Source organism: Chelon labrosus (genome assembly GCF_963514085.1).
Source record: "Chelon labrosus genome assembly, chromosome: 21".
Taxonomy (NCBI): domain Eukaryota; kingdom Metazoa; phylum Chordata; class Actinopteri; order Mugiliformes; family Mugilidae; genus Chelon; species Chelon labrosus.
The window spans coordinates 9,501,160-9,523,231 of record NC_140354.1 but is presented as its reverse complement, the minus strand read 5'-3'; the positions used below and the strand labels follow the sequence as shown (position 1 = coordinate 9,523,231).

The 22,072-nt window shown below is 44.1% G+C and overlaps 1 protein-coding gene across 1 annotated transcript in view; it reads right to left on the bottom strand.

Moving 5' to 3' along the window:
- Positions 1–652: 652 nt before the first annotated feature.
- fam20ca (FAM20C golgi associated secretory pathway kinase a) overlaps positions 653–22,072 on the bottom strand; it is a 36,244-nt gene continuing 14,824 nt past the window's right edge. Inside the window, exons 4-10 of the mRNA XM_084570962.1 lie at positions 7,819–7,911; positions 5,235–5,350; positions 3,892–4,072; positions 3,684–3,793; positions 3,459–3,540; positions 3,293–3,352; positions 653–3,083 (exon numbers count right to left, since the gene is read on the bottom strand). Coding sequence (XP_084427088.1) covers positions 2,825–3,083; positions 3,293–3,352; positions 3,459–3,540; positions 3,684–3,793; positions 3,892–4,072; positions 5,235–5,350; positions 7,819–7,911 — 901 coding nt within the window. The 3' untranslated portion in view covers positions 653–2,824. The remainder of the gene's footprint in view (positions 3,084–3,292; positions 3,353–3,458; positions 3,541–3,683; positions 3,794–3,891; positions 4,073–5,234; positions 5,351–7,818; positions 7,912–22,072) is intronic.

Below are 22,072 nucleotides of genomic sequence, written 5' to 3'. Positions count from 1 at the left end.
CTCAACCCTTCTCATCCCTACCTTGCATCAATTAAGGCATGACCTTTGTGAGTGAGGTGCTTCTCAAGTGATCACGTTTGTTATTTTTGTAAAATTTCATTCATTCATTCATCTTCTGTAACCCCTTATTCCTGTTAAGGGTCGCAGGGTCTGCTGGAGGGCTAACACAGAGAGACAGACAACCACTCACACTCACATGCACACTTATGGTCAATTTAGAATCACCAATGAACCTAACCAGCATGTCTTTGGACGGTGGGAGGAAGCTGGAGTACCTGGAGAGAACCCACGCAGACACAGGGAGAACATGCAAACTCCACACAGAAAGGACCCAGTCGGCCCATGGATTCCAACCCGGGACCTTCTCGCTGTGAGGCATCAGTGCTAGCCACCCCGCCACTGTGCTGCCCTTTTGTAAAATTGTAGAAGCACGTTTCATTTTAAACCAGAGCAGCTCATACTGAATCTCATACTGTATATATACAGTACATGTAGTTATATTTTGTGTGCAAGCTGCATGTGGTGATTGACATGTCGTTCGGTTCCTTAAATGATCACGCTGAAGGCTGCGCTTTCTCTGCAGCTGGACAGGCTCGAGAGAACAATCTGAAACAAAACTTTCATCTGCAGAGAGCTGACGATCCTCCCCCGCTCGCGTGCACAACCTCTGCGGCCACCTGCAAGACACCGAGCGATGCGTCCTCACTTTTGCTTTTATTGCACACTTTAATCGCTTGGTAAACATAACTTCACAGTAACAATGCGAGAGCAGAGAACAGAGGCAAATCACTGTGCAGTGCAGCTTGGTAGATCTTCAAACTATTTATAGGTATTTACATTGAACACGTGAAAATCGAGGGACAGTGCCCGTGGTTATCCCTGTGGTTCGACGAGGCCTTTAACCCCTGTTGTCACCCTCAAGCACTCCTCACACTTGAGACCACTCAGACTTTACACCGCTTGTAGCTTTGTGAATCCTGTCCATACTGCCAACCCATAAACATTCAAGTACTGTATTTCTGTCATTGCACAGTTACTGGGTTAGCCAATGCACAGGACTCTTATTAGGAAACAGAAAATTGCACTGGCACCAAAATCAAACAGCTTTTTTTTTCTTTTTTATCGTCTGAACACAAAAAAAAAAATAGCATTCAAAAGAACACCAATTTTAAATAGTATTAAAATATTAAAGTTTCTAAGGTAGATAGTTCTCAATGTATAAAGCAACATGAAGCCAAACCAGAGCCTAAACGTTACAAAACCACTGCCATTGTTTGTGAATAAATAGAAATTCGGGCGTGAAACCAAAACAAATGAAACGATACATATGCTAACAATTTGCATTATGTAAACTTTGAAATGATATCATAGCAAAAAATGCTTCAACAATATTTAATTTGAATCAGATGACACACCGATGTATCAGTGTGACCTTCGGTCTTTGCACTGAGAGTGTTTTTGGCTTGGTCCGTGTTATTTTAGTGTTGTTCTGTTGCCCTGCGTGTAGCGCAAGCTAGACTTTCAGGGAACAGCGGAAGTACTACTAATGATATGAAAGATATAAAGCTGAACTAAGGCTAAGTGAAAGTACTGTTTGAACTGCAGTCAGTGGTGATCCTAAGGTAGGTCCCAAGCAAAGGCGTATGCACTAGTTCCATAAACAAGTGTCCAAATTAAACTTAATGAACACAGGCATCTGGGGGGCCCTCAGTCTCTTTTCACCGGGCCCCAAACAATTGACTCTCTGCCGGGCTTCCGATTGGTCGGCTGACCTCCAACCAGAGGGAACCTATGTTATTGTTGCAAGGTTAGACAAACATTACCATAAGGAATCATTGTAGATATAGTTAGCATTGAAACTTGTAGGTTTGATTTTTCAAATATGTGAAAAACCTTCAGTCAACAAGTGTGGAAATAAAATAACTATGTAAAAACTGAATGTCCGTTAGCATGGTTAGCTCGCGCGTCTGTTATCGCAGCTTTTCCACATTTCCTATGGGAATCGACCTCCTCATTACTATTGTTTAACTAAGCAACAGTTACATAGAAAGTTACGACTTAACAAAGAGCAGGGGCCCTCTGGTTGGGCCCCTACAGACCAGCCAGAGGGCCAACAAATGGTCAATTGCAAGGTTTGCTGTTCCTGACGGCGCACCCCTGCCTAAAGTGTGATACACACTCCGATTTCCGCTGTGCACGAGAATGTAATAACATTTGACTCTCCTGAAGTCTGTGCCAAGACAAAAAAAAAGCTTATAAAGACAGACTATAAACTGCCGTATAATCCTGGACGTAGTCTGTTCCGATCTTTGTGACATTCAATAAGAACGTTGAATTCTGACATGTTTTACAAAAAAGAAAACAAAACGTCATACAGTTTCTCAACCTCTCCATACATTGCGATAACCGGTAAAGCTTTTTGTCTGACCACTGTGTACGTTCCAGTTTGGTTATGTAGTAATATAATAAAACACACAAAACATACCGATAGCCTCCATATTCAGAACGGGACATGATCTGAACACAGCAGTGGTTCCTTTGTGTCTTATACAACATCTGATAAAACTAAAATACATCTGTAACAAATACAAAGTCTCTGTCTAAGCACAGTCTCGTGTGGCATCCGTAGAGAGTTTCTTCTATATGAACACTTAAAAGCAATTTCCATAGAGGCAATGATGGCAAGTCTTGGAATTCACTGAATTCAGCTTGATATCAGAAGTGGGATTATCCGGCGCAATCCCATCGGTTGAACAGCCACGCGTGTGGTCCATTAGCTATGCGTCACAGGTGGCTCTCGTCGCCCCCTCAGGCCTCGGCCTCACTACCTGTGGCCCGGGCCCCTGTGGGTGGACGTGTCGCCGACTAGGTCCTCCTCCACGACGTTGACGTAGCCCTCCTTCTCTACGCAGCCTCTCAGGACCTGCAGCACCAGTCGGAGCCTGCGGTCCATGGCCTGCAGGTGAGGCTGGATGAGAACGGGGGACAGGCGGTCGCGCAGCAGAGACTCCTCCATCAGGGAGCTCAGCTGGTACTCCTCTTTGGCGAGCAGCTGGAGACGCAGGAAAGTGGACTTCCTCACCCTTAAAACAGAAAAATAGTTGTATTTGTGAGCCACAGACCATATAATATCTCATCTGTAGATATAAATAGTGCATTTCATGGCAATCTGGCCTGAGATTGTTGAGAAATGCTCCTTTTAGCTAGCGTCTTTTGAAGGGTATGCACTGTAGACCTCCTTTGCGACCTGAAGCTAGCAAGGCTAGCATTCATGGACAACCAAAAGTCTAACCTGCAGCACTGGCTGAGAGGGACCAGGATGGACATCTCATCATGGGAGTGTTTTCCAAACCTATGAGGGTGGAGGTAAAGATCTAAGAGTGAGTTATCACAGTTATGGACTCTGGTATATTTATTCCTCAGTCACCGTAAGGGCCCAAGTAGTTAAATGCCTTTACCCTCTTCCGTTATCAAGGTGAATGATGAAGGTGTCGTTTCCAAACTTCTCAAACGTCTCATAATGATGGCGATCCATGTTACCTGCACAAGGTGAGAGGAAATCTAAAATTCAACTGCTCAATAATGCATCTATGTAGACATGGACAAGACTGTCTGCTGACGTTCAAACCGAGCAACTGAACTGTCCGCTAAGTATGTCTGTTAATACTTTCTTTTCCTCTCACCCATTAAAAAGTCAAAGATGGTCATATCCATGACGTCTAGCAGTCGAGTGCCGCGGTCATACGGGGGCGTCTGTTTCACCTCATCGCAGTAATCTGGATCCACCTCCCACCTGAGGACAGCGTATAAAAATGATTCATGAACTTAGCCTGAGACGCTCGTTGTCGTCATCGCTGACCATTTAAATTGAACGCCCCGCGGTTCACTTACTCCGCTTTCTTGCGCTTGTGGTAGGAGCGTCTCCAGGGGTTCCTCCAGGTCTTGCGTTTGGCCAGGTTCAGGTCTGGCAGGAAGGCGGCCAGGGAGCCCTCGATCTGGTCCGGTTTGCCGCACAGAGCGTGCTCGGTGGAGCAGTAGTAGGAGCACTCGCCGTAGAAGCAGATGTTGTTGGCTGACGAGAGAAGAGGGGAGACGCTGATGTTGAAACCAATGATGCCAATGTCTTTCAAGAAATCTATCTGTGTGTATCTTCATCGTTTTCAGAACTTCAACATCGGAAAAATATGTGAAAGATATGAAAGAAATTAAAACTACTGGAGAAAATATATATTACCGGAAAATGATAGAGTACAACTGTATATGGGGTCATTCATCAAATAGGTGGCATTTGCTTGTTGTAACTCTCCAAATTCAAACTTCATTTTTAACCTTTTTTTCAACACTGACTGTAAAACACACACATTTAAAACACAAATTGTGTTTTGTCCAGTCTCAGGCAACCTTGCAGTGTTTTTTCAAGATGTCTGAGCAGAAGGTGGTGGCATTTTCCTCAGACCTGTTGCCAAAACGTGCATGTCTTTTTAAAAGGTGTGTTAAAAAGTGATGTTTTCCCCTCTTTTAAAGACATTTAAAATGAATATCTCTTATTTTAAAGAAATTGCTGCTTACATGTTGAAATAATTGCTATTTATGAACACAAAGAGACAAAAAACTTTAGTTTAATCAGTGTTTTTTTAATAAATGATGGACCAAATAAAATTCTGAATAAATGAAAAAGAAAAGGTGTATTTTAAGTAAGAGTTTTTTAAAGAAAAAAATCTATTAAGAGCAAAGGATAGAGACATACCAATGCACAAAAAATAATATTTTTAAAACATCTGCAACTTAAATATATTACGTTTAATCACTCCCTTGTTGTTGACTATTTTGGTTTTATATGCTTTAATTCTACTATTTTTATTTATTTTTATGATTGATATATGTCCTATCAACCCATTTAATTCGTTTACCACTAAGCCTTTGACTGTCTAATGTCTTACAGTGCCACCATGTGGATGGTTTTGCTATGACTCTGTAATAATATTTCTTATTATAAGAAGTCCTAAAATACGCTCTAGGCATTTCCTTTGCCTTGAAGATCAGACCAGGTCATTATAACTCAGACTACCCTCAGCTACGGTGCATAACCCACTCTGTACATAGCCCAGTTTACTTGAAGCAGAAATGCCTATTAATGTCTGTTACTACTGTATAAGCCAATAAGATATGGTTATTCTGAGCTGGGTGTAAGATGCAGCCAAGTATCTACATCACTCTCTGCCAGGAGGCTCTACCTGGCGAAATGAAGAAGGTCCTCCACAGCTTCTTATCCCGCGTCACATCTCTGATCTCCCTCGTCATGTTGACAAGTCGCCCCGCCACTGGAGGCACTCTCCGGAAGTCAAGGATCCTGCAAAGACAAGAGGGAGAGACGTAAGGCGATCGCTCAATATCTAAACACAGGCGGCCGGACTGCCGGCCAGATTAATATAGCTGCGCCGTTTATATGAAGCAGTGAAGCAGTTCTGTTTGACATTTTCAGATTTGCTTTATTTTTACTCTGAACAGTTGAACATACAAAAGACATTCAGTCTCCCACTCGTTCCCCCATGGTGCACCGAGGAGTGGTAAGTGTTTCCAGCCAAGCAGGAGAGGACTGAATCCTGAGCAGCTGCTCTGTTTGTATGAACTGCTCCGGACTTCTTCTACTTCCCTGATTTTATAATAAGCTTTGATATACACCGATCAGCCACAACATTAAAACCTCTGACAGGAGAAGTAAATAACATTGGCCATCTTGTGACAATACAATGTTCTGATGGGAGACTTCTGGACCTGGCATTTGTGTGGTTATTACTTAGACATGTACCACCCACCTAGACCAGACAAGGCACCCCCACCCCATAGCAATGACACTCCTTGATGGCAGCAGCCATCCCTAGCAGGACTGGCACAGGTACACACTCAAAAACAGTTTAAGAACAACTAAAAAAATATGAAGAACAGCACAAGGTGTTGACCTGGCCTCCAAATTCACTAGATCCCAAACTGATGGGATGATCCACAGAGGCCCCTCCCCTCAACCCATAGGACCCGAAGGCCCCCCACTAACAACATTGTGTTGCCAGACACCACAGGACACCCTCAGAAGGCACATGTCCATTCTCTGATGAGTCACAACTGTTTTGGAGGCACAAGGGAGACCTACACAATATTAGGAAGGTGGTCATAATGTTATGCCTGATCGGTGTAAATCAACTACAAACCTTCATGTTAAGAGATAAATGGATGTGAGGATTATACATTATGAGTCCCATGAGCTAAAACTTTTGTTCCAGTAAAGACGGTTCTGCCATTGAGCACTGATATAACTTAAACAGTGACAAAGACATCTGCATTTGTTTAAAAGAAAAAGCTTTTATTGCGAAATCGTGCGCCGCAGCGCAAGAGAAACACCGAGATACTGTTCTTCACAGAAAAATAATACTTAGAGATTTCCAGTCCAACCTGCCAGTAACCGGATCTGCATGTATTAATAATCCTTCACACTGAATTCTGTCTGCTCGTGTGATTGGCACCAAAAGCAACACATACTTGAAACGTGCGCCCGTTTCTGAGCAAAAAAAACAAGGACGGAGCTGGCGTGTGTTTTGCACAAGCTCCCAAATATATACACAAAATTTGCAACTGCTTAATCTTGATCTCTTCCAACGCTTCACTCGCCGGCCAAAAACTTTCACTCTCTCTCTCTCTATCCATTTCTGTCTCCTCTTCCCTGTCTTTCTTTCTTTTCTTACTCTCCTATGCCAGAACACTATACCTATTCAGCCCCTGTTTAGTCTGTCTCACTGTATGTTTGCTATCCAAGTGACCCTAACCCATTTGAGACTAAAACCAAGCCGCCTGGGAGCAGGCAGACACACAGACAGACTGGCTGAGTGGAACAGGGTTGGAGAAACTTTAGCCTACAGAGGACGGCATTCAGGAGCTGCAAACTGCACTGTCACGTCGGGCCGTGGCGACAAAAGAGCACCTGTATGTGTGTGCCTGTCACACACCCCGGAGTCACGAGGAGTTCACAACAGATGGCAAGATAGTGCACAGGCCGAGAACGGGGGATCCAAAAAAAAAAACCTCCTGAGATTTAGAAGTAATTACTGGAAAGCAGCGGCGTTACCTCCTCCCTGGAATCTTCTGGATATTTTGGTGCGTTTCATCAGAGCCCTCCAGAAGTAGCGCTCAAATTAAAAGAAAGTTTTGGCCGAGCAAAACAACCTCCTACGCCGCATTCCTTGTTCAACGCGAAGTAATAAAATAGCTCACGCTCGACTCCAGAGGCTGCCATGGTTGGGCAATCTGACTGTAATTCATGGTGCACGCAAGCTAAAAACAAACCGCTCTTTAGGGGTAACATGGGAACCTCTTTGCAGCACTAAAACCGTGTTCTGGTGGTAATGGCGAGCCCGTGATATTCTGTTTGTCTCCGTCGTCCTGCCCACGCAAACCATGCGCCGCTGACCTCATCTAGGCGGCGTGTTTGTGAGCATGAGATCCGAAGCATCTCTATATTTCCGTTTATCATCTTCCGCCAGGATCCCGAATGATCATATTTGACGCCTCACGTCCTCAGAGTCCAAGGATCACGCTGAAATCAGTATACTCGGCTGCAAATAGAGGAGACAATCCCTAATCCCCTGTATACTTAATCCCATTCAGATTTTCACAGTTTAGGTCCATTGTGGCACGCCTCCTGTTCACAATGGGGTAAAAAGCGTCGCCATTGGCGCGGCGCGAACCCACGTGGGTGACCTCTTCCTGGAAGAGCACTCAGAGAGGAAAAAAATAACTTAGAGGCGGGGGAAAGGCGGTGACACTCACCTGTCCAAGTGAAAAGCAGCGACCTCCGAGTTGTGCCTCTCAAAGTCGGAGAAGTAGAAGAAGTCCGGAGGCGTTTCTTGCTCCCTGGTCTGCCTGGAAGACAGTGATGAATACAACATTAAACATAACAGATGGAACCCTTTTTTTTTTCAGTGTGATCCATCCCTTTCTTTTTTGACGTGTTTGTGTTGAGATGGTAGAACCGAGGGGGAGTATGTTAATAGCTCTGAACAAAGCTCATTGCAAAGAAATGTGCGTAAACCTTCATTGACCTCCTGAGAGACGAGAAAGCTGAAAATGTGAACTCAGACATCTTGGGGCTCTTCTCTTGAGCACCGATTCACCAGGAAGCGGAGGATCTTATTATTATTATGTGTTTTAATTCTAATTGTGCATCCTTTTTTAAATTTGTGACGTTCCTGCAGGGTGAAACAACATATCAGCATCTGCATTCCTTCTTTCTAGCACAGAACCAGAAGCAGGAGACCAAAGCCCGAGTGGACGAGACTGTTCCTCCCTGCAAACACACAATCGGACGCCCATTTCTGGGAGATGCCAACCGAGCCGTGGATTTGAGTCAGGAAATCCGAGAACCTTCTTTGTCTGTGTCTGCGCCTTTCTCCCCGACTGTCTGCTCACCGGTTTTGCAGCCACATATTATATCTCCTTTTTTACTCAATTGCTTTTGCGTTCTTTCACTCGCACATCCGCTCTGTGTGTGTTGTGATACCGTGTATCGGCACAACAGGCAACAAACTGCACCGTAGCTCTTCTTTCTCACGCTCAGCTAAACCACACACACATCATGCTGCCACTTGCTGTATCGCCTCCTCATCTGCCCTCCCTTATCTTTCCTCCCCTCCTCCTCCTCCTCCTCCCCCTCCTCCTCTCCATTAGTGCAGATTGGACTTGAGGGTGGAGCGGTCCCTCTCCCTCTCCTCTCCTCCTCCCATTTCCTCGAGCAGCCAGAGCCCTGACAACAGAAAATGACCTGTCCTCCCATTCTTTCACGTGTCAGCGGAGCGGCTATTTACCCATAAATCATTTTCCTGCCACTGCAATCCTTTCTTTCCCACCCAGAGCAAAGGAAGCGGTGTTTTGATTTTTAAAGGAGCAGGGCCGGGGGGATAAAAGGCACTGCGCGGATGGAGGGTGGAGCTGAATAAATAGCAGCAAGGGCCCTTGTTTTTTGTTTTTTTTTAAAAGGTGACCTTACGAGCGATATCGCTGAAAGCACCTGTGACGCACCTTGTTATCATTCAGATAAACTGTGATTATGGTTATCGTAGATAATCAGCGTGGCTTTAAAGGCTTGGGAAGTGGGACACTGTTAAGTTCTGACACTGAGATATTTAATTTCTTAATGTTCTACCATGAGCTGAAGTTACTTTTTTGCACTATAAGTCATAAAAGCTGTCAGGTGAAGTTCATATCGTCTCTCTGCAATCAATGAGGAACTCATTTGTCTTGTGACCACATATGGTGTTTCTCCCCCGGGTTACAGATTTCGTTGCCATGGTCACCACGATGCAAAATGCAATTTCCTGTCAGGGAGAAGCCCCTAAGAATTTTGAATGCGGGCAATGACCGGGTTGCTGATGTGAAAAACCATGACACACACACACACACACACACACACAAAAAAACACACACGCGCGCGTGCATGCTTTGCAAAATGACACATTTCCCCTCAGATATGTATGTACCCTTTATCACGGAGTGTCCTTGATAATAATAATAATAAAAAAAAGCTCTTTATCTGAAGTAGATTAGGCTCCCGTATGCAGTTCAGCAGGATCTGAGCGCGTGTGTGTGTGAAGTGATGAAGCCGAGCTGCTCGCCTATGTGGACCCAGTTTGCGCTGACTTGGCAGATTTAATGCTCCTCCGTGAGCCCAGACCTGCACAGTGGAGGGTTATATTAGAGAAGGACGCGAGGGGGGAGGAGGGGAACAGAATAACAGCTGTGACCCAGACTCCGCAGACACACTCGTCTTTTCTCTCTCTCTCTCTCTCTCTTTCTCCCTCCCCCTCTCTTCATCTCTTTCATACACATAAATTTTACTTTACGGAAAAAAAAAAAAAAAAAAAAACGCCCCACAAGGTTAGTATTGCATGAAAACTAGATCACAAACAACCAGGACGAGAATACATGTGGGTGACAGAAAGGTGGAAGCAGAATGGGGATCACCTGCAGGTCAACTTCTGGAATCAAGAGGAAATAAACTATTTTCTGGTGAGTGAAGATGAAACAGTATTTTTTTTTCCCCCCAACCATGTAGCACTGATTTGTTAAAGCACAAGGGCAGTCTGGTGTGATTCAGTCTCACTATCAATGGACAAAATGGACCAAAGCTACAGTCAGAGTTAAGTCCACCCAGTTCTCAGCATGTCAGGCTTTTTCACAGAATCTTTTCGCACGTCGTTATAATTACTTGAATAACCCATATTCGTGTTTAAGACTGCTGTTTTGAAGTACTTACTGGAATTCAAGGCTACCAATTTATTGCAAATTGCCAGAGTAACAACAAATAGTTGTCTCTAAAAGTAAAAGAAGAAATAATTTACACCAAAAAAATTAGCTAAAATGAATTCCAAGTCACAGAAGCAGGAAAAAAAACTATGTTTGTCAAAAGACCTACAGGAGGACCTCATAAAGCAGAATCAGAATATGAAGAACACTAAATAAGCAAAGACTTACTGACTTGTTGCACTGCGCTGTTGATTGAAAAGCCTACAAACACAATACAATAGTCTGCTTTATAGCGAGATGGAGTTAGAAAGGAAATATTTGTGAGAAGTTGCCAATATGACGTCTTTTTTCTGCCGCAAGAACTGCATTATAGGCATCATGCGTGTCTGAAATACTGGGACATTTTAAAGGGGAACTACTGTTTTTTACAACCTGGACCTTATTTCTGGCATAAAATACGATTGTTTACTCAACCATATAACTTTTGTGTAATTTGCAGTCGTTCGGGAGATATTTAGATCAGAGTATATCCATATAGTGGGAGTGACTGGGGCACTGAAACACAGCCTCTAAATAACACATTATCTGCTGCGAAACTCATTAATTTCACCAATATTTTGTTATGATATGCTAGTGCTATTCCTCGTTGAGTCTGGAGTTAGCTGTTATCATCATCTGGGGTCTGTAGATTGAGATTTGAATTTTGAATGCCAGATAATGCATTATTTAGAGGCTGCTTTTCGGTGCCCCAATCACTCCCACTATATGGACATACGCTGATCTAATTATCTCCCGAACGACTGCAAATTACACAAAAGTTATATGGGTGAGTAAACAATCGTATTTTATGCCAGAAATAAGGTCCAGGTTGTAAACAACAGTAGTTCTCCTTTAAAGAAGAATGCAATGCTGTCAGTGCGTTAACTGAAGCTTGGTATGTGTCAGACTTTCCAGTAAGACAAGCGGCTCCTGTAGGCAAACGATGAGCCGGAAGCTTTTGCATATGATTTGTAAAATAACAAAAATAGAGGCATTGAGTACGGCTAAAGGGGTTGAACAAAGGTGCTTATGAGTCTATCAGAAAGCTCACTATTATATTCTTAAAACTCATTCAGTCTTCTTTGACTTTACCAAGGTTTTAGTTGAACACCAGAGTGTCATTCAGGTTAAAGCAGTTGAGTCATTTTTAATTGTGACTGTGGGGTACGCTCCCACTGACACAGTAATGACATCGTAATGCTGATCCAACAGCGGGAGAGAAAGGCAGGGAGGGGCTCAGGGGAGATCTGACATCTACTAATCCGAAGAAGATTTCGCCACCCCCCGCTGGCACGCTCCTTTGTCTCTGTCTGGCTTTTGTCCTGCGCTGTGTGCCGGCGGGTGGCTGAGGAGACACAAGTAAGAGGCCTGGATAAATGTTGGGGACCTGAGCAATGTTTTTGTCAGACTTTGAAAGGTCATTAGGATCCCTGTCCTCTCTTTTTCGAATTTTCCTATTGGCTTTCCAGCTTCAAGCAGAACGAAAATATATCAAGAAAGGCCAAGAAAACAATAGAAAGAAGATGTAAGAATGGCAGACCTTTCTTAGTGTTTTCTAACGTGGTCTGATTTATCAATTGTGTGGTTACCGTTAGTTAAATCAAATTCACTCCTGCATGCCTCACCCTATCTGACATCTTCTCTCTATGAATCCCTCCTCCACTCATTTTTCTCCCAACTTATTATTTGTTTTGTCCATAAAACGTTTCACAAATGCATCCTATCTCTGACATCCCTCCTGTTTTCCCTCCCCTCCTGAAGAAAACAGCTTGATGAACAAACATCACCAGATTCTACAGTATATATTTTTCCTCTCTCTCTCGCGAGTTTGGTGTGTGTTTTCAAAGCAGCTGCATTACAGTAAGCTTTATTCGCGGTGAGAGTAGTCCACAGGGAACCTTTTTAGGGGCTCTGCATTTTGGAGGAAAACAAGCGATTAGCGTGATGTATTCAGGACTCTCTGTCGATAAATGGCACTTTGTTGAGCACTCACGCCGCCTCTCCAGGTGACAGGCAGGTGGAGGGATGGAGGACTGGAATGAAAGATTGGGAGATAAAACCTCTTCAGCCCGGTGATTTGAGTTGGAGTGTGCTTGTCTTTCTGCGGCACCGCATGTAGAAAGTGCTATATCTGGGAGAAAACTGTCAAGGCTGTGCGCACGCACTTGAGTTCACATCTGTAAACAGCAGCTTACTCTGCGGGTATATATATATACAATTTTGCTTGCATTTCTGGCTCAGTGTCTGCTTATTTTTCTTCTTCAACATCCAACTGGCATCGGAGAGGGATCTGAGAACCCGGCCCAGGGCCCTAAGGTAGCTGTCTAGATTGAATTTCAAATCAGCCTTACACAAGTTGTGTTCTAGCCTCAGCTATTTTCAACACGGAGGGTGAGACACTGCCAGGAGGGGAAGGCGAGTCATCTGCATGTGTGGGAAGCGGTATGGGCGATATTATCATAAGAATGCGAAGAAAAAAAAAATTGAAGAAGATGGATGATGGCCTGAGCCAGTGCTTTGATTTCAAAGTTATTAGATACTCGTGTGGTGGGAGAATTAAAATGCAGACTGAGGAAGATTATCAGTGATCTGCATAGCATATATGTGCAGGTCTAATGCAAGTTTGGAAGTATAAATATCTGTTCACTGAGTTCTTATTGTGTTTTGCATGAAATTAATTATTAGAGATTTTAGTACCACAATGAAGCTGAAGTTTTTGCACACAAAACTATAAACTGTTAAAGGGGAACTAACGTTTTTTTTACAACCTGGACCTTATTTCTGGCATATACAGTGGCAAGAAAAAGTATGTGAACCTTTTGGAATTTCATGGTTTTCTGAATAAATTTGTCATAAAATGTGATCTGATCTTCATCTAAGTCAAGGGTATTGACAAACATAATGTGTCTCAAATAATTACACAAAAAAAAATCTGATCTTTCATGTCTTTATTGAGAACAACCAAAAAAAAACTCATAGTGCTTGTGGAAAAAGTATGTGAACCCTTGAGTTAATGACCTCAAAAAACTTAATTGGAGTCAGGTTTTAGCACACCTGGAGTCTCATTAAGATAATAAGTTTGGAGGTGTGGACTACAGCTACTTTGACTGATAAAAACCCCTCAAACTTTTGGAGTTTGGTCTGCACAAGAAGAACACGCTTATGTGAGCCATGCCTCGCCAAAAAGAGCTTTCAGAGGATCTACGATCAAGAATTACTGATTTACATAAAGCTGGCAAGGGTTACAAAGTTATTTCAAAGACTTTAGAAATTCACCAGTCTACAGTTAGGCAAACAATCTACAAATGGAGACACTTTGGGACTGTTGCTACTCTACCAAGAAGTGGGCGCCCAGTCAAAATGACACCAAGAGCACAACGAAGACTCATTAATGAGGTAAAGAAACAAACCCGAATGACAGCCAAAGATTTGAAGGCATCATTGAAACTTGCTAACATCTCTGTTCATGAGTCTACAATACGTAAAACACTGAACAAGCAGGGCATCCACGGCAGGACACCACGAAGGAAGCCCCTGCTTACTAAAAAGAACATTGCTGCACGCCTGAAGTTTGCAAAAGAGCACATTGACACTCCACAGCGGTATTGGCAAAATGTTTTGTGGACTGATGAAACTAAGATTGAACTTTTTGGAAAAAACACACAGCACTACATCTGGCGTAGAAAGGGCACGGCATATCATCATGAAAACATCATCCCAACCGTAAAGTATGGTGGAGGAAACATCATGATTTGGGCCTGCTTTGCTGCATCAGGGCCTGGCCAGCTTGTAATCATTGAGGGGAAGATGAATTCCCAAATATATCAAACAATTCTTCAGGATAACGTAAGAAAGTCTGTACGTCAGCTGAAACTGTGTAGAAGGTGGGTGATGCAACAGGACAACGACCCAAAACACCGGAGCAAGTCCACAACAGAATGGCTTCTGAAAAACAAAATCCGCCTTTTGGAGTGGCCAAGTCAGAGCCCAGACCTCAACCCAATAGAGATGCTATGGATTGACTTGAAAAGGGCCATACACATGAGATGTCCAAAGAATATGACAGAGCTAAAGCAGTTCTGCCAGGAAGAATGGGCTAAAATTCCTCCTCATCCAGTTGTCTATTACAGTCAGCACAAGTTGTTCAAGCTAAATCATAGTCAACACACTAATCAAGACGAGAATACGCTTTCTAAATAAGGGCTACACTGCATAAATCGTATAGCCTGGAAGCCAGTCTGAAGCTTCCCCTCGTACTAAACTTTATTGGGGAAATTTTGCCATTGAGTTGCTCTGATTGGAATCCATCATCCTAGGACTTCACGTACTGATGAACAGAAGATCTACAGTGACACACTTGTGAGTGGCACTTCTTTAGCGACTCTATTTATAACCACCACCACCATTTTGCTCAAGTTAAAGCATATTGCAGACACGTTGACTGGACTTCTCACTATGCGGCATTCTTCTCCTCTCCTTTTATTTGTGCCTTTCTATGCCCTTCATTTAAACCAACAGTAAATATGTATTACTATTCTTTGTAGTCTCCATAAATGTTAATATTGAGATGCCTACTCTCATGCAATGCGTGTGCATCCTTGTGTATGTGCATAAATAATAATTGATAAATAATAATGATAAATAGGGGTAAAAAAGTAACCAGCACACTGCAGTATGCATTAAATGCAGTTATACTGTGGTACAATGCAAAGTGTTGAAATAATGAAGAAAGTAACAAGGGGTCAAAGGTTAGTGTAATCCCTTTAGTGTGACATTCATACACTGTGTTATGTTCTCTATCTTCCAATTATCCCTTTCAGTTGATCTCCCCTCCTTCCTCCCGGTCCAGATATGTCCCTCATTCTTTCATGCGTGTCTGACCTTCTGTCCGCGGCGAGAGCTGCAAGCAGAAACCGAGGCCCAGAATTTAGAATATAAATACAGGGCTTTGGTTGAAGCTGCATAGCTGTGGGCTAGGTCACTATCTGTGACCACCAGAGCTCTCTGGCAGCCCTTGAGGTAGATGACAGAAGCCCTCAGAACCAGAGTAAACTGTGTCTCTTAGTGAGTTCCTGTGTGCGTTTGTGTGCGTGCGCACGAGGTTGAGTCACAACCAAGAGTCAGAGAGAACAAGCGTGCCTATCCAACTGTCTCATCTGGCCAGATGGCTGCAAGTCTCTGTTTGTATTTGTCAGGGATCAGGCCGTGGCTTATAAGTTTGCAAAGGCCTGCTGCTCTCTAACTGCCCTCTGTTTATACAGTCGAACAAGGCAGAATAGACACAGACCCGGAAATAAAACTAGACGTTGGCGTCAATATCTCAATATACGGACAATATACTTTTTTTTAGTAAGGTTTGCCTGCTTCATTATCTGCCTGCTGTTTGGTCGAACTGCACTGGAAGCTTCAATCTTGGTCTAAACCTTTATTGGTCAGAATGCATTGACAGTTTCAATGTAAACTGAAAACACCAGAGAGAGCAGAGGCTCATCATCAGTATGTGTTATCCATCTCTATATCCCAGCAAGAACCACAATCTTCTTCCTACAACGGTACTATCTATCTGTTGTAGGTGTCTGTTATTGTTTCCCTAACCTTATTTAGAAATAGCACGCACAACGTATCGTGCTGGCCGGAGAGTTCCGGTTTGTACACGTGAGTTGCGAGCAGCAGTCTCGCTGCGAGGCTTGCACCTAAATTCCTTCTCGTTGCCGCAGGCTGTTTTTAGCCGCTCCAAATCAGCGGACGGTGGAATCGCGCTGCGGAAGTATCCGAGGAGAACGAGGATCGCTGGTGTGGAAAGACGGCCGCAGACTCAACCACGTTTCTCTCGCGACTGTCAGTTCACTTTTCTGACAGCCCAAGACCACGCTCTGTGAAAGGGGGGCCACAGAGAACGTAGATCCGCTCTCTCAGGTGAGATTTAAAGCGAGCTCCCCTTTAGCCTTTGAATATTAAAGTGAACACTAAGTCCCGCAGCTGCATCTTTCTGGACAGTGAAGCTCGAACATGCAAATTAATTAATTTAAAAATGACAACTTTAATTGGCGAGGAGCATAAAAAGAGCATTTACGTGGTTCAGGTTTTGCAAGATGCAGCAAGTCAGGCCATCGTATATATATATATATACCCTAAAAATTCCCACTGCTGTTAGAGTGGATGATAAATCTACACTGATCAGACATAACATTATGACCATCCTTCTGAGGGTGTCCTGTGGTGTCTGGCAACAGAATGTTGTTAGTGGGGGCCTTTGGGTCCTATGGGTTGAGGGGAGGGTCCTCTGTGGATCAGGCTTGTTCCACAGAGGATCAGTTTTGGATCTAGTGAATCTGGAGGCCAGGTCAACACCTTGTGCTGTTTTTCATGCTTTTTGAGTCGTTCCTAAACCATTTTTGTGCGTGGACCCGTGTCAGGCTGCATCCTGCTGGGGATGGCTGCTGGGTGGGGTGACTAAGTAGCAACCACACGAATGCTAGCAGAACCTCGTATAGTTACAAGATGGTAAATGTTATTTCTTACACACTAGCGAAAACCAATGCACTAAATCCATTCATGGCGGTTCTAATGTTCAATTTATGCTGAAACAGCGTCAGAAAGGTGGTTATTCAACTGTGTGATCAAGTTGGAGGATAGTTTGTGGTGCTGCTAAACTGTTATTTAGCCTAGCCCATTGACTGAAATGTGGTGGCCGAGATAATACAAACACCACACAGTATACCATAATACAATTTAAAACTGCAGACCCCAAAATGAGAAATGAGTTTCCTCTCTGGCGAGTGAGTTGATGTGACAGCTATGTGAATCTCATTTTTTATTTTTATTTTTCTGTCTCAGTGTCCTCCCTGCTGCGCATTACACCATTTCTGAAACTTAATTGACTGGCATGACACACTCAGCCCCGTTCCCCTGGGCTTACGGTGTCAGTGAAAGCCCGGCGTCTAAAGAGCTGGAATGACAGTGAAGAAGCAGAATTATATCTGGGCCTTTTGGGATCCCATCTCCGCCGCTTCCCGTATCTTAAAGGGCTCCCAGAGTCCCCTCAGGCGCGAGCGTGTTTGGAATAAGTATGAAAGACCTGGAACTCTTAATAGTATCCCTATGTTATTTCAGTTTCCACAAAGCTATAGTTTGGTGAATGCATTAGTGCTTTTCCTTTTTAAAACAGCGTGTACTGCAAGCTAAAAATGGTCTGGACCACACTAAAGGCCGTGCATCACTTTTGCGGGGAGAATCTAAACGTGCCAACTAATTGTAGATTTTACTAACATCCTACGAAATTGACAGCACGCTCAGAGCAGATTTATGGGAATTAAATTCAGCGTGTCTCTTTAATCGGATTGGTAGGAGATTAATAAAAGTAATGCACAGTCACAATAGAATTATTAAAAAAAAGTGTGGGTTTTGATGGCTGCAGCGTGGCAGCGACGTGCGTTTGCTACAGGTTCGCAGATTGGCACAATGTGGCTGCTTCTAAGTACGCAACACATGTTGTATGTGTATTCACCAGGGGGATTATACACTCAGAGGATGGGACAGGTCTTTATGCGTATGGTTACATTTTGTCTTGTCTCTGTCTCCCTCTCCCTCTCCCTCTCCCACACTATCACCCACAGCAAACGCACATTGGCTTATCCTCAACAATCAGGAGTGTTCTGGCAACGCAGCGGCACTTCCTCGTATTTACATATCCATCCACAGCGGATTAACTGCCTTCAATAGCGCGAGTCTGAGGCGATTCTTCTCTATTCATGACAGGCTTTTCGCAGAATGTGAAGTATGAATTATGCAGGGGGCGCGCACAAACAGCAAGGTTAGCCTCGGGTCAGCCGCGATTAAATGTCAAAAAGCACAAGCTCGGGGATGTTTGGGACAATAAGCTTCGAAATGCGCCCCCTTGCCAAAACATTAGGTAGACTAGTGAAAGCGAATGCACTCTAATGTAACAGTAAATCCTCCTTCATGACTGTTTTAATGTTCTGTTAACGTTGGAAGAGTGTAAAGTCTCATTTAAAGTACCGCGGGAGGTAGATGGCGTAACCTACACACGTAGCCTACGCCGGTGCAAATTTCGCCAAAGACGAGTCCTACAAATGTTTGTGTCTCCGAACCTCCTCAGTTAACCGTTCCTCCACGTGCTCCATCTTTATTTATTCAAAACAATCAGTTCAAAAAATGCAGAGGCTGAGAAGCAGCCAGAAATACTAAAGCGGAAGTACGCTACTACCAAGCGGTCCAATCACACCTCTTGCGGTCTGCGTCGCTGTGATGTGTAGTTACATTTCCGTCAGGCTACAGCATTAGGGCCTGCATAGGATCTGGGTTGACACTGTAGCTGTGGCATCAGGTGTAATTCAACTGTATGATCATTCTGGCGGATGCAATTTGTGGTGCTGTTAAACTTTCTTGATATAAACACTAAAATACTTCTGTTATTTAGCCTATTCCACTTTCCAAAATGGGGTTGTTAAAATAATAGAAACATGTGTTGATGGCAACGCCACAAACCAGAACAAATGTTCTGGCAACGGGAGCGCCTTCTGGAGTATGTCGACACTGCAGCCTGAGAAAGCGTGCCTTTCCCCTGCAGCATTCCTGCGCAGACTTTCTACATTTTTGGACGGCGGTTCCAAAAACCACCTGTTCCAGAAAAGTGTCCAGCGCTTTGACAGCTACACCAAACTGCATCTGTATCAGGAAATCCACCGTGAAATGATTTATGCGAAAGATTCGCTAGGAAATGAGTTCACTACGAGCACCGGGGATTACTTTCGCTCGTCACACCGCCGTGAGTATCGCACCCAATCACCCGAAAAAGTGCCGGACATCCACTGAGGGGAGGTCAGTCCCTCCGCAATCTACTCCAGCAGGAAATTCCTTCGGAAAGCCTCGACCAGTTGTCTCTATCCCTCACAGCTCCAGGAATTGTGAAGGAAGGAGGGGGAGTGAGGACGTAAAGGGACTAAAAACTTCAAAGAACCAAAGGCTAGATCTGAACCTAATAATGTGGGAAAAAAGTGTAAAAGGCACCCACCTTGACACTCGGTCTTACCGAGGAAACAGAAGATCAGCAAACTCTGCAAAGGCCTACATTACTTTTATAATGAAAACAAACTGTATACCTTTTAGCTCGCTGGGATCGATGGGGATTTCAAGAGCTTTCCGTGCATGCGTGGGCGCACACGTTTTTGTTTATGTAAGCAACACAAAATCAATGAGTATTATACCACAAGTCTTCATCTCACAGGGGCTACTGATTAACAAGCCCCGGCATTCAGTATGAAATGTGAGCCGAAGCTGTTGAGACGAGTGGGAAAAATCCTGGACTGAGCGCGGCGGTAAGGTGCAGAATCTGCTGGGTTAGCAGAAAGTAGCCCCTGTTCTCTGAGCGGGATTTGGGGATGGATACAAAGAGTTGGAGTTACACTTTAGAGTATCTCCTATCAGTTCAAGTTCCCACAGATTTTCCTCTGTCGTCGGGAGCATGATGGGAAAATGAAAGGGTGGAAACTGCCATGCCTTGGCTTCGCACGCATACGGTTTAATTAAAATCGTCTCATTGCAGGACCGTGGCGTGTTTCCTCCCAGTCACAACATAAATTTGAGGTAATTGAAGATTATATTAAAAAAAAAATCTCTGATCATGTTCCACACTTGGGAGAAAGTTCAAAGCAGGTTCCTCGGCTGAAAACTGCCAGGCGGCCGGGCCAGAACGAGCTGAGCGCAGAGGAGGCGGAAACTTAAACACAGCGTTCACCGAAATCACATAAACGGCGAACCTTTCCCGAGACGCTCCGAGAACAGGTCCGTCCTCTAAAAGTAGCGTGGGGCCCGAACCATTAGGAATTCACTTGATTATCGCCATAGCTGCTGAGCAGTAAACACCGATTAGAGAGCATTATGTTAAATCGTGGGAAGCATTAATTTTTCAGGCTCGCTGCCTGCCAGTAAACACACTCACACCAGTCTCGGCTGGGACACGCGGCGAGCCTGTAGAAGTTAATTGGATTGCCTAAACGTTTTGGACATCCATTATCTTTGCATCTGCGACAGCGATTCCCGACATGTCTCACCCAAAACAATCCTATTATGGCGGCAGAAAGATAAGTAACACACACACACTTTTTTCACTCCGTCTCCGGTTACATGCAATTGCTCATTTCTGCCAATCTCCATAAAAAAAAAAAAAAAAAAGGGTGCAAAGTTAGCGCAGAGCCAAAACAGCCACATTAATGGGAACTACACCAGGCTGAAGTAAGCCAAAAATGATCCTTTAAGGGGCTCCCGCTGTAAAGCAGCCAGCCGTGTATCCACAAACACATCTCCATCCCGCTTCCCCTTCTTCCCCCTCCTCCCCCCTTCAGATTTTCTTTTCCTGAAGGACATTGTGGCTGCCGGCCAGTCACTCCCTTCCCCATCTGTGTTTACTTAAACCGAACATGGACGCACCAGAAAAAAAGCGTCAGATGCAAACATGTGCGCACACACACGCGCACGCTAACAGCAGCAAATCCACAGAGAAACTTGTTTATTTTTTGACTGTCTCTTAAGACTTTAATATATAAGAGTTCACAGCAGCTTGGAAGACTTGGCACCATATCTCCTAATGAGACCAACGTGAGACTTGTTAAATTGCCATATTCCAGCAGTGCATGACTGACGACCACAGAGCATTTGATTTAGTAGCTCTGTCTGTCTTTTGGCTCCCTAATGAATCTGTTTATTAATTACCTACGGAGCTTTGGGGGAGTCACAACAACCTGTTCTCTTCAGCGCTAAAAGTTACAAGCTCCAGCAGCTCATCCATCACTGCATTTAACTCGGGGAGGGAACAGCTCAGTACGGGCAGGCTCTCGTTTGTTTTCCGCTTTTCTTCCGCTGGCCCAAAACGGGCCGCACGCCGCAGCACGAAACCCAACTAAACCCAAAGCCCCGATACCTCTCGCGAAGCAGCCAATCAAAACAGTCTATCCAGAAATCCATTTTGCGGGCGAGGCCCTCAAATCCAAGCAAAGAGTGTTTGTGCTTTGTTTTCTCCCACAGCTGAACTTTTCTATTTAGACCTGTCAACAGCCCTGTTGTGCTTAGCGGTTTGCGGTCAAATGCCGTTTCCTAAATAGAAACCATCTATCAGAGGCTAAGTGGTGGCTGAGAGATGTCATTGTGGTCATGAGTGGGTGACGGTGGCACAGGAGGAAGTGGTGAAAGCAAAAAAAAAAAAAGGGTTGTGTTTACCCTTGTGTAATAGCTAAGCGGGATGGAGCGAGTCCAACGCGATTGAGAGTTAAGTCGTGTGTGAAGCCAAGAATACATTTCTGAAATTTCTGTACATTCAAATTTTTGGGGAATCTGAGGAAATGAAAACGGTTAACCGCCTGGAATTTGGACATTGCACTGAAAGGGGCTGACAGTGCGAAGGAGAATGCAACTGAAAACATGCTCAGATGTAAAAAGGCAACTTATCTTCATCATTATAACCTATCACGAAGCACTGGCCGCGCATCATCAAAGCCTGAGAGACAGTCATATATTCTCACATGTTTTTATTTTCATTGCATTGCAAAAGAAATAGTTAAACTACGCTTTGGTTCAGGATATGTCACCAACGATCAGCTTGATTTCCAAGAAATTTTGGATTCCAGTGCAGCTGTCAACTGATAACTAATGCTGTTGGACATGAAGATGTGTTCAATGCAGGGAGAGTTTCATAGCTGTGCATGGCATTGCTACCGCGAAAAATAAA